The 15,662-nt window shown below is 39.4% G+C and overlaps 1 protein-coding gene across 8 annotated transcripts in view; it reads left to right on the top strand.

Moving 5' to 3' along the window:
* LOC134531585 (tRNA (guanine(26)-N(2))-dimethyltransferase) overlaps positions 1-15,662 on the top strand; it is a 161,593-nt gene that overhangs the window by 83,687 nt on the left and 62,244 nt on the right. For all 8 annotated transcript variants that reach the window (XM_063367301.1, XM_063367303.1, XM_063367302.1 and 5 more), the window contains one exon: positions 3,955-4,183. In XM_063367301.1, coding sequence (XP_063223371.1) covers positions 3,955-4,183 — 229 coding nt within the window. The remainder of the gene's footprint in view (positions 1-3,954; positions 4,184-15,662) is intronic.

The raw sequence follows: 15,662 nt of genomic DNA, 5'->3' as shown, positions 1-15,662 counted from the left end.
ATAATTGAATACTTTTTTAGTATGTATCTGACTACAGTCACAGAATGTAATATGGATTCCAGATGGATGCCTGCAGCATTATCTAAAGGTCACAAGTGTAATTATTGCAGCAAGGAATTTGCCCTGAGAAAGAACATCATATAACATGAGGAGAATTACTGTGTTAAAAACCCACTACGCAAAATGATAAGTAGTATTCTGTGTAGCAGGTCGAAAAGAGAGCTTAAAAATACATGGGAGAACTTGTAAAACCAAGCCCACTTACAAGGTAGATAAGATAGAGGACAATGATAAAGCTGCTATTTTAAAGAACAATGTGCTGCATGACATAAATAATCATCCTTGACTTGAACATGATTATGTCCATAGCTCTCCTGTTCTCAACAAAGAACTTGAATAGAAAGTGCTGACGGTTTAAGGAAGCCTGAAGACATGATAAGTATAATCTTCGTGAAATGTGGGAGTACATTCATGCCAATTTCAAGTAGATCCTTTGTTTTTCAGAAAAATGATGGACACTTAAAATACGATGAAGAAGAAGAAGCTTTGACGTTAAATATTTTGAAATCTCAGAGTAATCTAGATGAAGATGAGAATGTGATTGTCATTGAAGATGATACTGATAGCTACAGTGATGATAGTGACGTTGAGGCTTGTGTTAAAAAAGAAGTCTTCAGAGATCTTAAAAATGTTAGTAACAAACATTCCAGGAAGATGACAGAAGCAGAAGAGTTTGATTACACGTCATGGGAAGATCCATAAATATTTGTTGAAAGTCTGAGCCTGCAGCTGGCTTTGTTAGTGCAGGAAACTATTCACACATCAACAAAGTAGTCTCCATACTCAAAGAAGTAAGGGAAGCTGGCTACATACAATAATGACTTGTTTTACCTACATGTGCATGGAAATGAAAAATAAATTACATTTTGGATTTCAAAAATCATTGATTTATTAATCGACTTCTGATTTCTAGGACAGTTATCATAATACAGCTTCCTATTTTTAGTGTGCTTTCAAAACTGCTCTTATTTTAGTGTGTTTACTTTTTTTAATGTGCTTCCTTTTTTGAGTGTGCTTCCAAATAGGCTTCTTTTTTTAATATGCTTCCTTTTAATTGAGTGTGCTACCAAGTGTGCTTCCTTTTTTTCGAAAGTGCTTCCGTATGTGCTTACTTTCATCTTTGAATATATATACTGTATATAAGTCGCGAGTGGATAGGATTTACTCTACGTTTTTCAGAATTGTATGATGAGCAGCTTGGGAACTTCACCGCTGCAGTGCGCTGCCGTAACTCCCTGTATCGTCTTAGTTGTTATTTACACGTTAGAGCGCAGCTCTGTCGCCCGCTGTCATTCCCTGCACCCCCCACCAATCATTCACTGCAGCTCGAGGACGTTCAACAGGAGGGGGAAGGGGTGTTTGAAGAGTTCGACACTTGTCCGCTAGGGACCACCACAAGTCGATGCCCTAGAGATGGTGGCGATTGCGGCGGTGAATTAACCAACTACCTCAAAATCGTATTAGAAATTTTAACCTGGGCTGGCGACTTCTATACAGTATATATATTCAAAGCTTTCATTGAGTGTGCTTTCAAATGTGCTCTTTTTGAATGTGCTTCCAAATGTGTTTCCTTTTTGTGAATGTGCTTCCAAATGTGCTTACTTTTTGTCAAATGTGCTTCCAAATGTTGCCATGATTTGCCACTAGTGCATCCTAGTGGCACAAGGTAAACTAGCCCTGAAAGCTTCTGGCTTTTTTCTCCAGAGCTGCTGTTGGCATACAGGATGGCGGTATTTAAGCGTTTGCTGAACACTTAGGTTTCATCGTAAATAATTATGCATTGAAGGAAGCAAATCCCTATTTAGGAAAGAGCAAAATATTGTTTGTTGTTTCGTCACATTATTAATTTGTTGCATTACTATTTAATTGCATTACTAATTAATTCCATTCTATTAAATGTTACACAAGTGCTTTTGCCATGTGCGCGCACGGAAATAAAAAGTCATAAATTATTTTGACGTTTATGGTTTACGAAAGTGAAATATGGCTTAGTTAACCCGGAAAGTTAGGAGTCTACTGTATTTAGCTAAACAGAAACATTTTTATTACTATAATACAAATATTTTTTTATTAAGAGGAGAAGTATAATATATATTAAGACTTGACTTATTACTATACTAAAACAAATATTATTTTAATATGAGGAGAGATATCGCTAACACAAAAAATAATAATGCCTTTAAGCTGTCACTGTAACAAATTAAGCACACGTATAAGATATCACTATAATGAAAAAAGTATGCCATTAGCTCTGTTATAGTGGTAGCTACTACACAGCAAATTAAAAAATTAAAGAGTATCTGCCACTATGTCAGTCAAAGATGGCTTGCTATAAATTTAAACATCATCTAGTACTATAAACAAGTATTGTTATGAACGCGAAAGACCAGACCGCGATGCCAGGTTCGGAGCTGGCTGGCAGCCCTGCACGGCCACTGACGTCACGCACCATCCATTGACGTAAGGCATGCCACGCGTGCCTGGCCGGATTACAAGGGTCATTACTACCCCCTCCTCTCCTGCGCTCGCCGTGCATCCTGCCCCGGCGCTGTAGAGCGGTCTTGGGGAATCATGCTGGCCGCTGCATGAAAAAGTGACGCTATTCTTGATGTTTCGGGCTTTGGGTCGGCCCGGCATGACGCGACTTATCACAGCCGCTCGCGTCGGTTCGAGAAGGGTGCCCCTCGGGTACTTAAGCAGCGATGCTGGCCTCTGGGGAAGTTTGGCGACTAGAGTTCCGCGACGAGTGCCATGTGAGAGCAGGGTTCTGAGCGGATTCTGGTGAGTACCGCAACAGTCCCGGAGTTCCAAGAGTTCCACGAGCGAAGGGAAGTGCGACGAAGAGGGTGAGACCCCCCCCTGAGAGTGGCATGCCACGGAGTTCGGTTGGATCTGAGAGTGCGGTGACTGAGAGGTGCGAGACTGTGTGTGTGGACATGCGCGTGGTAAGGGGCCAACCACTGTTGAGCTTAGCTCCAGTGAGGAGTGCTAACTGTGGAACTTGAAAGACATTGAGTGACTTTAGAATAAACATTTTTGAGTACTAGTGATTTGTGATCGGTCATTTCGAAGTACAATGATATATTATTAATGTCAATATTAGCAATCAATAAAACTGTAATAAAACCTAATTGGGCTATCCCTTACGAACCTAGTTCTCCTTACATTATTAGGTCGTAACAGTATTTAAACTCAATAGAACATGACATGGTTGTAATTTTTATTAAAAATTGAAATTGACACTCCTCTTGTGTTTGAGATTGGCACCAGTACTAAAATAAAAAGGATGGCGGACTCTGAATTAAAACTTAGCGCCTCCCATCTGAATTTAAACTTGGCACCAGTACTGAAACAAAAGCTGGCGGCCTCTGCATTTAAAATCACTAGCAGATGAAATAGTTATTGGCGCCCTCTTGTTATTTTGTATTTGGCGCCAGCAACTAGTGGTATATGTATATCCATATTCCAGCTGACTCACTGGTCTGGCGATCAGCATCTCGGCCTGCCGATTCGTGACCCTGATTTCACGGCACGCTCGCGGCGATAGATTTCTACTCTTTAAAATAACACCAGCGCTCCATAGCAGTGCTACCTAGTATCCAAAAGATGAAGCAAATTGGCCGGCGCCAGCAGACGCCTCTCCACCACGTGGTATTTAAAGAACCACCACCACTGGTAGCACCGCTGCGCCTCAGAGACGTGCCCACCTGTGAATCTGGAGCAGTGTTGCAATGTTTATAAGCCATTATGAATACCTTATCTCCCTCTTTCCATTGGCCCCAGTCCACCACCCTCCCCCTGCTTACATTATGTTGTGTGTTTGCAGAATGGTGATGTACGATCACCGCAGGCAGGCGGAGGGGTTACAAGGGGTTGCATGTTGTGTGTTTGCAGAATGGTGATGTACGAGCACCGCAAGCAGACGGAGAGGTTTCATTGTGTGGACCTGGACCCTTATGGCTGCCCATCTGCGTTCCTGGATGGCGCGGTGCAGTGTGTGAGGGATGAGGGTGTGCTACTGGTCACGTGCACAGACATGGCTCTCCTCTGCGGCAACACGCCTGAAACCTGCCATGCCAAGTATGGGGCCATCTCTCTCAAGAGTAAAGCATGCCACGAAATGGTGAGATATACTTTGGGTTGGGCAAAAGTCAACTAGTTTTATAAAACGGTAATTGAGAAAATTGTGAATCAATAATAATTTATTAGGACAATGATAATGAACTACTTAAAGTCATGCAAAATTTGCTCCTGTCCATTATAGGCATTGTAAAAAGTTGTTAAAATTGTTTATCATTTTAAATCAAGGGCAGATCCAGAATAATAGTAAGGCGAAGGCCAAATTAATCTAATCTAAATATCTAAATATGTATATATATATATATATATATATATATATAATGCTTTGTTAGTACGTAAACACACAGTTTTCTCAATCACCACCAACCCCAATCAACTTCCCGTTGTGGTGGTAAATACCCCTTGGTCTCCAGGTGGTAGTAAGGGAGTTTGGTCGCGGTGGGTGGCGAAAATGTTAAAACATATATTTCTGCCTTTTTCTAACGCATGAGGAATTCTGAAAAGATCTCAAAATTTCTTGAATGGTCTAGTAATTTTCAAAATGTGTAAAATGGGTATATTGATCTGGAATGTTCTAGAAATATCTGGAACGATCTAGAAAATTCTAGAATGAGTGCAAACTATAATAATCGATATAGAATGTTTGAGAAAGTTCTACAAATTTCTGACTTCATCTAGAAAGTTCCAAAATGTCCAAAACTGTTATTATTGAGTTAGAATGTTCGAGAACGTTCTAGAAATTTCCCGAATGATCTGGAAAGTTCCAAAATGAGTGCAATTTATTATGATCGATTTAGAATGATCGAGAAAGTTCTAGAAATTTTACGAATGATCTGGAAAGTTCCGAAATGAGTGCAATTGATTATGATCGATTTATAAAGTTCTAGAAAATTCTAAAATGAGTGCAATTTATTATAAGCGATTTCAAATGTTCGAGAAAGTTCTAGAAATTTCTAGAATGATCTAGAAAATTTTAAAATGAGTGCAATTTATTATAAGCGAATTAAAATGTTTGAGAAAGTTCTAAAATTTTTTGGATTGATCTGGAAAGTTTCAAATGTGTACGAGTGTTATTATTGATCTAAAAGAACCAAATCGAAGTGATGTACATCTAAATATTCTAGAATGATCTGGTATTGGAAATTTTGGTGTCTGATGGTTTATAAACCGTAATTCAGTGACTTTTTGTCAGTTCAATCGTGTTTGCAGTCGAGTGAAGATCAATTGGAATCAAGAGTAAACAATTACAGAAAAAATTCAAGTGATTTTCACAAGTGAAAAAGAACAAACTATTTGAATGTTCTGGACTGTTCTAATACTAGAAATTACGGTGAAAAAGAACAAACTATTTGAATGTTCTGGAGAGTTCTAACACCAGAAATTTTGGTGTCTGATGGTATATAAACTGAAATTCAGTGAATGTTTGTCAGTTCAATCGTGTTTGCAGTCGAGTGAAGATCAATAATTGGAATCAAGAGTAAACAGTTACAGAAAAAATTCAAGTGATTTTCACAAGTGAAAAAGAACAAACTATTTGAATGTTCTGGACTGTTCTAATACTAGAAATGTCGGTCTCTAATGGTATGTAAACCGTAATCAGTGACTTTTCGTCAGTGTTATCATTGTAACAATCAAAAGATTTATTTTGTGTAACTTTATTACATCGTTGTTATATATATACAGTACACTCCCTATTTAACGCGGTTGTCGGGGGACATAACTTTTACCCGCGTTGTTGCATAACCGCGATGTTTCGATGTGACCAAGGTCAAAAGGCATAAAACACCGCCTGTGTTCTAATAGGTCGGCAAGCACGCACAGTATAGACGGCCCGCCTTTGTGCGGACTTTGCATCCGCAGTTTTCACTAAACGCGGGTGAAAAAATAAAAATAATAAATTCTAAAGATAAATATTAAATGTTGAATTTTATTTTTTATTTTTCCGCATGCCGCGCACAGTTTGTCGCACGGCCTACGAGCGCGCCACACGCCGCCATACACACGTGCGGCACACAAGCTGCTGCCAGTCTCGTGGTGTCAGCCACAGTATCTGCTTCGTCTAAGTGTCCGTAACAAAGTAAGTGCAGTGTGTGCGGTTACACACGATTCTGTGGTCAAAGTCTTCTAAATAGAAAGGCCATAGTAATACTTCAAACCGAATATGAATCGCAAAGTACCGAGTTTGATTGACAAAATAAAAATTCTAGATTTACGTACTTACAGATAGCGTGTCTTTTGCAGAAGTATGCAGCAGATACGTGAAAAACGATTCTAGCATTCGTACAATATAAAATAAAGAATCGTCTATCGTGTAAAGTGGTTAAACTTTGTTATCCATGCTTACAGTAAATTATAAATGGTCACATGTGGGATACAAAAATTGCTCCAAAATAATTTTAGCGCAATCAGTGGCGCCGTATTAAAAAGTCTGTTAAACGTTGTCTTTACTTATTCCATCAAACGCTGTGTCGAGTTGCTGAGTGTGTGTGGCTCAGATCGGCAAGTGTTATATTCCCCAGCCTCTGGTTAAAGGTCGGGAGGCCGCTACACATAAACATTTCCGGGGCTTGTTTACTACCTCACGGCAAAAGTGGTACAGTATGGTTCACGTAAGTATTGGACCACTGGGAATTCCTCGGCAAAGATTAAAAATACGCTAGCTGATTTACTTTACTATTTAATGTTAAAACATTATACCAAAGTAAAAAGATGAACGTGTATAATACAACGAATAATATTACGTCTGTAGGTTCAAGTTGTAACAAAACATTTATGTGTCTCCGCTTGTCAACACACGTGACCACGAGAAGTGTGCAGACGGAAATGAGTGAACTACTCAAGGTCACCATTCTTCCCCCCTTTCGGCTTAATCGCCCCTCTCATCACTGGCGCTTATATTCCACTCCTCCCGTCTACCCGGGTGTCTTGGTCGCATATTCTCGGCTCGCCTCTCCCCTCCCAGCGCTGGCCGTCAACCAAACCTATCCAAAATCAATCCCCAGCCGAGTCACGCTGGATAATGTCGCTGGACGGTGGGCTTTATCGGGTCCCCTTTCCGATGCTTTATTTGTGGGTTAAAAAAAAATGTTAAGAACTAGTGTTTCAGAAAATAACACTGGGCTGGATTGGACCATAATTTGAAAACACTACAAGATAGAGGAATAATGTACGGAGATATCTTGTTTAGAATTTCACTGCGGACATTTTCTACGCCTAGGATTTTTTCTTCCCGATGCTTAGTTTGTGAGTTACAAAGCAAAATTATCCTAATCGGCTGTCAACCATTTATTCCATTATTATTACAGTAGAAACTCGTTAATCCGTGACGATTTAAAAGTGCAGAAAAAAAAAGAGAAGTAAAAATTTGTCAGCGCTTAAAATTAACGTCACGCGGGCCGGCGGCCGGCAAACACTGCAAGCCTTCGCATGGGCCGCCAAACTCTGCAACGCTGTTTGTACCGACCCTTTGTGTCGCCCCCCTTTCAGCTGTCACATTTGTCACTCTTTAAACTTGAGGGGGATGTCCTGACTTCTGCTTCCCGTCTCCCTTTGTTTGTTTCCACCCGCCAACGCACGGCAGGCGCCTGGCAAGTGACGTGTCTGGCTGGCATTCGGCTGGACGAAGTGGGATGAGTTGGGGGGGGGGGGGGGGGGTTGGGGGGTTGGGGGCTACCCAAAATTTATGTGTGCAAGTTCAGCACGATCTTATCTTTCTCTCTTCGGCTGTTGTAAATGACCGTGAACTAATGGCTAGGCAGTGCCGTATTTTTTTAAGGCGAGACTAATTCGAAGACGGTCCTTACCTTGAACGGATTATCCGGGTTTATTACTTTTTTTTTACAGGATTTTAACTATCCGGGCATCGGCGGGTCCCAATTAACACGAATAATGGAGAGTTTACTATTTTTTATCCATCTGCTGCCAAGGCGCAGTAAGCCTCGGTAGACGTTACGTCACATGACCTTGGCCTTAACCCAGCTGCACGCCGGTGTCTGAGAAGCTTGACAAGACCTTCCGGGATTTTAATCGCTAGCCCGTGAAATTCGGTAATCCGTGATTATCTCGGTCCCGACCATCACGAATTAACGAGGTTCTACTGTGTTATTAGTATTATTATTAATTTCTGATTGGGGGACATGGTTTGACCCGCGATATACCCGATTCCGCGATCTATCGGGGCGCGGTATACCGGGAGTTTACTGTATATACAAAATGCCAAAGCGGAAAAAAGTACCGTATTTACTCGCATATAGGTCGCGGCAATTTTACCAGATTTGATGGGGAAAAAATGAAGTGCGACCTATATGTAAAGAAAAATTTGTTAAAATTTTTGAGGAATTTTTTTTGCAATACAGTAGAATCCCGCCGATGCGACCCCCCTCTGATGCGTCCATTCCGTTTATACAACAGTTTTTTGAGAAACCGTGAAAAATTTGAGAAGAGAAAGTCAAAAATTTGAGTAAAATTGGCTGAAAAACAAGTCTGTTACACTTTGTTGGGCGCTATTTGTTCACGTTTATCTTGGCGAGAGCTGTACTGTAAGCAGGCAGGCATACAAAAGACGGCTAAAAATAGATACCACCCCTCTAGACTGTTGTCAACGCGGCAGTGTCTAGCCGAGCTCAGCGCGTCCGCTATCGCACGAAGCCGTCTCAGCTGTCATGTTTTCTTATCCGCCCGCACAAAAAGCCGCTGTGGTAACTTCTGCGAGAGCGTAAGAAACTCGTCTGGCCAGGCGTCATACGTGACGTGACGCGACGCTTACCTCTCCCATCCCCTGCTAATTCTTCAAGAGCCACAAGCCATTTAAACCCCCCCCTCCCCCCCATCTTTTTCCAACTAACATTTCAACACATTCCCTTCCTTATTTCAACCTTCTGCGTGAGAAACTGTCAGCATCTCCTCCCCTCCCACACCGCGTGCGGAAAAAGCCAGGTTGTATAGTCCATTCTCGGTAAAATAAATATTTTTATGGGCTTATATGACTGTCCTTTGCCGTTAATAAGTGTTTTTTTTTTCCTTTTTTTTTTTATGCTGTGAAGGGTCGTGGAAAAGATAATTGCTTGAGCTGTCAAAATAATCATCGCTGACGGCAAGGGGGGGGGGGGGGGGGGGGTAAGCGCATTCTGTCGGTCTGTCGCTGTATTATCTACTCCAAAAACTAACTTGACTTCAATTTTCTATATTAGGTTATTACGAGTACTTGTTACAACAATTTATCACGCCATTATCAGCTCTCGTAGTAGTGGAGTTTTACAGTACCCGTTAACTCTTTCGTGCACGGCGCGCCGGCCGTTCGTGTCATTAAATTACCGGTGCGACCTATATGGGGGGAATCTTAAATACCAAATTCAAGACCTCAAATTATGGGTGCGACCTGCATGCGATGGAGACCTATATGCGAGTAAATACGGTATTTACCAAATCTAAAGTGGATTCACAAAGAAGAAAAGTAACACGTCAAAATGAAACAGAAGAACAAAGGGAAAAACGGCTTTCAAATATTCGCCAAGGAGTGAAAAGACTTAGAGAAAATCAAACCGAAGAAGAAAGAGCACGCACTAACGAAGAAACCCGATCCCGAGTCAAATCGATTTGAAGTCGTCAGTCTGCTGACCAACGTGAATTGGAAAAGAGAAAAAGTAAAGCAACAATGGTCACTCTACGCCAACAACGAGCTGCTACACACGAGAGTTTAGAACTTCAGGCATTCCATTATGATTGCCAAAAAAAAATATAGTGACCATCCCAATATTGTCATCGGAAAAATGGATATGATATGCGAGTATTGTCATGCACAGAAATTTAAGGGAGGAACTGCTGAATAATTTTCTACAAAATATACATCGGTACAACTTTTGTTTTCAAATGACTTCATTTGGAGCTACTTTAATATCCCAGGAAGAAAATTTCAGTCCAGTTTTCAAGGTTCAAGGTAAAATTTATCACCGAGTAGGGTCACTCATGCTGATGTCAAATGAGACTCCAAAGTTTCTTCAAGTATACTTTATTGGTGACGAAGACCTTGAAATAGATCAACGTTGCTCTCACATTCAGGGACTACAACAAGACATTATTCAAAAATTACGTGTACTTCATAATCATAATCATAATCATAATCAACTAATCAATGTGTTTAAAACTTCTTTATACCAAATTGTTGCAGACAATTATAAGATTGTTATTCGCGCAGATAAACGACCAGCCGGTCAACACGAACGAAGGTTCAATGCACCTCAAACAAACGAAGTTGCTGTAGTAATTGTTGATAACGAATATAGTCGTCGTGATATTATTATCCAACGCCGAAGTAATCAATTGCAACGTATTTGCTGAAACACATCGTAGTTATGATGCGCTACAGTATCCGCTAATTTTTTGGCAAGGTGAGGATTGTTATCACTATAATATTCAACAAATCGATCCAGCTACAGATGTCGAAACTAACAAAAAAGTATCAGCTATGCTATTTTATGCTTATCGAATTATGACGAGAAATGGTGAATAGAACCTTATTTTACATTGTCGTCAATTATTTCAGCAGTTTATTGTAGATATGTATGCTAAAACTGAGATGGAAAGATTATAATTTATTCGCCATAATCAACGAAAGTTGCCTTTGGATGAATACATTCATTTGAAAGATGCTATGATGAATGATGAAATCGTCGATAACATGGGAAAATTGGTCATCTTGCCATCTACGTTTACTGGAAGTCCACATCACATGCATGAATATGCTCAAGATACGATAACTTATGTCAGAAAACACGGCCGACCAGATTTATTTATAACATTTACATGTAATTCTTCATGGGTGGAAATAAAAGACGATTTACAATATGGACAGGCAGCCAGTGATCGACATGATATTGTTGCCCAAATTTTTCGTCAAAAACAAATTAAATTTATTGACGCCATCGTAAAAAATCAAATATTTGGTGATTTTACCTGCTGGATGTTTTCAATTGAATGGAGAAACGAGGATTGCCACATACTCACAACTTAATTTGGTTTCAATATAGAATTCAACCGAATCAAATAGATTATATCATCAAGGCTGAGTTTCCAAACCTGGAAGAAGATCCTGATCTTTATAATATAATAGTGAAAAACATGGTTCATGGCCCATATGGTGAACTAAATAGAAGTTCTCCGTGCATGAAAGATGAAAAATGTATGAAACGTTATCCGAAGCCACTTTTGAACGAAACAGTCACCGGCGAAGACGGATATCCGAAATACAGACGTCGACCACCAGAACAAGGCGGATTTACAGCTAAAATTAAAGTACGAGGCAATGAAGAAATTCAAATTAAATATCAATGGGTAGTTCCATACAATCCACTTTTATCCAAAATGTTTAATGCCCATATCAATGTTGAATACGGTAGTTCTGTCAAATTGATTAAATATGTTTGCAAATATATTAATAAAGGCAGTGATATGGCTGTTTTTACGGTAACCAAAGAAAATCAACATGATGAGATAGTACAGTTAAAATGGGTTGTTACATCAATACCAACGAAGCGATTTGGCAAATTTTAAGTTTTCCAATTCACGATCGAGATCTGCCGGTTCTCCATTTATCCGTCCACTTAGAAAATGGACAACGTGTGTTTTTAACTGCAGAAACGGCACAAAAAGTTGCGACAGAACCACCAACACGAACAACTTTAACAGCGTTTTTTGAATTATGCCAGAAAGATCCATTTCCTAAGACTTTACTTTATTCAGAAGTACCAAGCTATTATACATGGAATACAACAAATAATCAATTTAATCCTCGAAAATGTGGAATGCTAGTAGAAGGACATGATGGAGTATTCAAAAAATGCTGATTGTTTCTATCTACTTTTACTACTACACACTATTCATGGCCCAACGTGTTTTGAAGACCTAAAAACTATCAATGGTTACATTTGTGAAACATATTGAGAGGCATGTCAAAGATTAGGTCTACTAGAAAACGATAATCATTGGGAGTTAGGTATGAACGAAGCAGTCCAAACGGCAACAGCGAATCAAATTCGTGAGCTATTTGCAATTATATTAACTACATGTAATCCTTCTAATCCAAATCGACTATGGCTAAAATATCGAGAATATATGAGCGATGACATCTTGGCTGAACTACGAAGACAAAACCCGGACTTAGAAATTGATTTCAATGAAGAAATTTTTAACAAAGCTTTGATATTGATAGAAGATAAATGTTTAACAATATCTAACCAAACGTTAGTACAACTAGGTGTTCAAACTCCTAAACGAAGTCATTTGGATGCTATGAACAGTGAATATTTAAAAGAAACGAATCATAATATCGACGAATTGGGGCTTTACATCCAACACAACAAACCCTTAATAATTCAGAGTCAAAAACAGGCATATGATATAATAATGGATTATTATAGAAAACAGAAAGGTGGCATAATATTTTTAGACGCACCCGCCGGCACCGGGAAAACATTTTTGATCAATTTAATCCTAGCTGAAATCCGTGCAAATAAAGAAATTTTTCTCGCCCTAGCATCATCGGGGATAGCGGCTACACTTTTGGATGGTGGACGAACAGCGCATTCTGGTTTGAAATTACCATTAAATGTAGCTGACTATGAATTTCCGGTGTGTGACATCACAAAATAATCAGCACGTGGACAACATTGAAACAGTGCAAAGCCATTATATGGGACGAAAGCACAATGGCCCATAGACAATCACTAGAAGCACTCAATAGAACACTTCAAGATTTACGCGACAACACAAATATAATGGGAGGTGTGTTGTTAATACTATCAGGTGATTTTCGTCAAACGCTTCCTGTCATTCCCAAATCGACGCCGGCAGATGAAATTAATGCTTGCTTAAAGAAGTCGTCCATATGGGAACACGTAAAAATAATCAAATTAACAACGAACATGAGGGCGCAGATTTCAGGAGATGAAAAGGCACAAGAATTTTCTGAAAAACTTTTACAAATAGAAGAAGGCATCTATCCAATAGACGAAAATACTGGCAAAATAACATTATCTAATGAGTTATGTAATGTTGTTGAAACACCTGAACAACTTAATAAAGTATATCCAAATATTGTTAAAAATTATACCAGTTCAGAATGGTTATGCGACCGAATTATTCTAGCCACGAAGAACGACATTGTCAATGACATCAACAACATCATCCAGGAAATGATTCCGGCAGAAGAGAAAATTTACATGTCAATTGATACAATGATTGATGAGCTAGAAAGCATAAATTTTCCTACTGAATTTTTAAATTCATAAAATGTTCCAGGAATGCCATTACACTATCTTAAATTAAAAATTGGTTCACCAGTTATCATATTATGAAATCTAAACTCGCGTAAACTGTGTAATGGTACGAGACTCTGCATCAAACAGCTACAAAATAACGTCATCGAAGCCTGTATAATGACTGGTAAAGAAAAAGGAAAGATGATAGTATTTATACCACGGATACCTTTAATATCAAATGGATTGCCCTTTACTTTTAAACGCTTACAGTTCCCAGTGAAGTTGGCTTACAGCTTTGATGTGGTATCACTATTCACTCAAGTGCCTAACCCAGAAGCCCTTCAAATTCTCCTCACACACCTGGGAGAAGGCAATCTGAGCACAGACATAGTTAAGTTCACTGAACACTTTGTTTCTTCGACCTTCTTCTCATTCAAGGGGCAGATCTACAAGCAACGAGAAGGCTGTGTGCTGTGTGCTCGCTGTTCTCTCCCTTATTAGCTATCATTTTTATGGCCGAATATGAGGAGAAAGCAATAAGTACCAGCCAGCTTAAACCCAAGTGCTGTTACAGATATGTTGATGACACCTTTGTTATTTGGAGCCATTGAAAAGATAAACTAGTGAACAGCATCCACCCGAACATACAAATCACCATGGAGGTGGAAGTAGAAGGAAAATTACCTTTTCTGGATGTCTTGGTTACAAGAGGAGAGGATAATCACATCGGCCACAGGGTTTACAGAAAGCCAACCCACCACGACAGGTATCTACACGCAAGTTCACACCACCCTCTATCTCAGAAGAGAACAGTCATCTCAACTTTGGTAAACAGAGCTCGAGCCATTTGTGAAGAAGACAATATTGGGGAAGAAATGAAACATCTTACAATTGCTCTTCAAGCTAATGTTTATTGAAAGTCAGAAATGAGGAAAGCCATGAAACCACCTCAACAGAAAAAGAAACAATGCCTTCCTAATAAAGTCTTACGTCAAAGGAATTTCTGACCAAGTGGCAAGAATTCTTAGGAAGCATGAAATTCATACAGTTCTCAAACACATAAACAAAATTGAGGGATATCTGACATCGGTGAAAGACAAAACTCCTGCCAAAAAGCTAGCAGTGTGTACAAGATTCCATGATCCTGTGGCAAGGTATATATAGGACAAACTGGCAGACAAATAATCACAAGGGTTAAAGAACACATCAGTGACTACAAACATGAAAAACCACGATCAGCTATAGCAGAACACTCCATGGAAATCATACACAGCATTGATTTCAACCAATTCCACACCATATCTAACATCCGACAATAGAAGAAAAGCTACATTCGAGAATCATTTGAAATATTAAAACACCAAGCAAACATTAATAGAGAAGATGGCTAAAAATTAAGTAAAATATGGATCCCAGTCTTTAGAAATTCTCAAAACATAGCTCCAGCTCTGCAAGTGTCTTGTTGAGCTCCTCTTCACACAACCGATCCACTACCGATCCCGGCAACATGCCAACTCCAAAACGGTATTTAAGAAAGTCCTCCAGCAATTTGCCGAAGCCAAATGACATTGCCGCGTTTTTTAATCTAATATACCACTCTGTCACCTTCTCCCCGTGACATTGATACAAGTTGTGAAATTCCATGCGTTTACGGAAAATGGAAACTGCCAGCGAGAATTGTCGCTTCAAAATCACCACTAGTTCCTCATATTTCTTTTCCTTGGGTAAGAAAGGGTCACACAGATCCCGTAATAACTTATAAGCAGGAGTACCAATAACCGTCAACAGTACCGGCACTTTATCAACTTCATGTATATGATTCGCAATAAATGTTCCAATCTTGTTACAGCTGATATGCCTCAATTGTTCCAACATTGCCAAAAATGCAAACAGCTTCTTCCTTAGCAGTCAATGGCGATCCCGCCGAAGAAACAACGGTTTCGTCGTGGACATTTCGTCACCCGCGCGGCCGATAAGATAACCGGTTACGTAAAATTTTTACCAACATTCTTCCAACACTTATTTTCCTCGTCACCATTTTGATGTTCTCAAATAAGTATAGAACCTTTTATGTAAACCACTTTAATAACATGTTATAACCCTAACGTTACATGCTGCCTTATTGATACACACAAAAACATCCGTCCATGGATATCATACATCCTTATAGACCAGTGTTCGCTGATTTAAACCATGATGGTTTAAATCATGGTTTAAACCAAGTGGTTTTTAAAAAAAAAACCAAGGTTTTTTTTTAAATATATTTTT

The sequence above is a fragment of the Bacillus rossius genome, chromosome 5 (genome assembly GCF_032445375.1).
Source record: "Bacillus rossius redtenbacheri isolate Brsri chromosome 5, Brsri_v3, whole genome shotgun sequence".
NCBI lineage: Eukaryota > Metazoa > Arthropoda > Insecta > Phasmatodea > Bacillidae > Bacillus > Bacillus rossius.
This window is presented reverse-complemented; position numbering and strand designations above follow the sequence as displayed.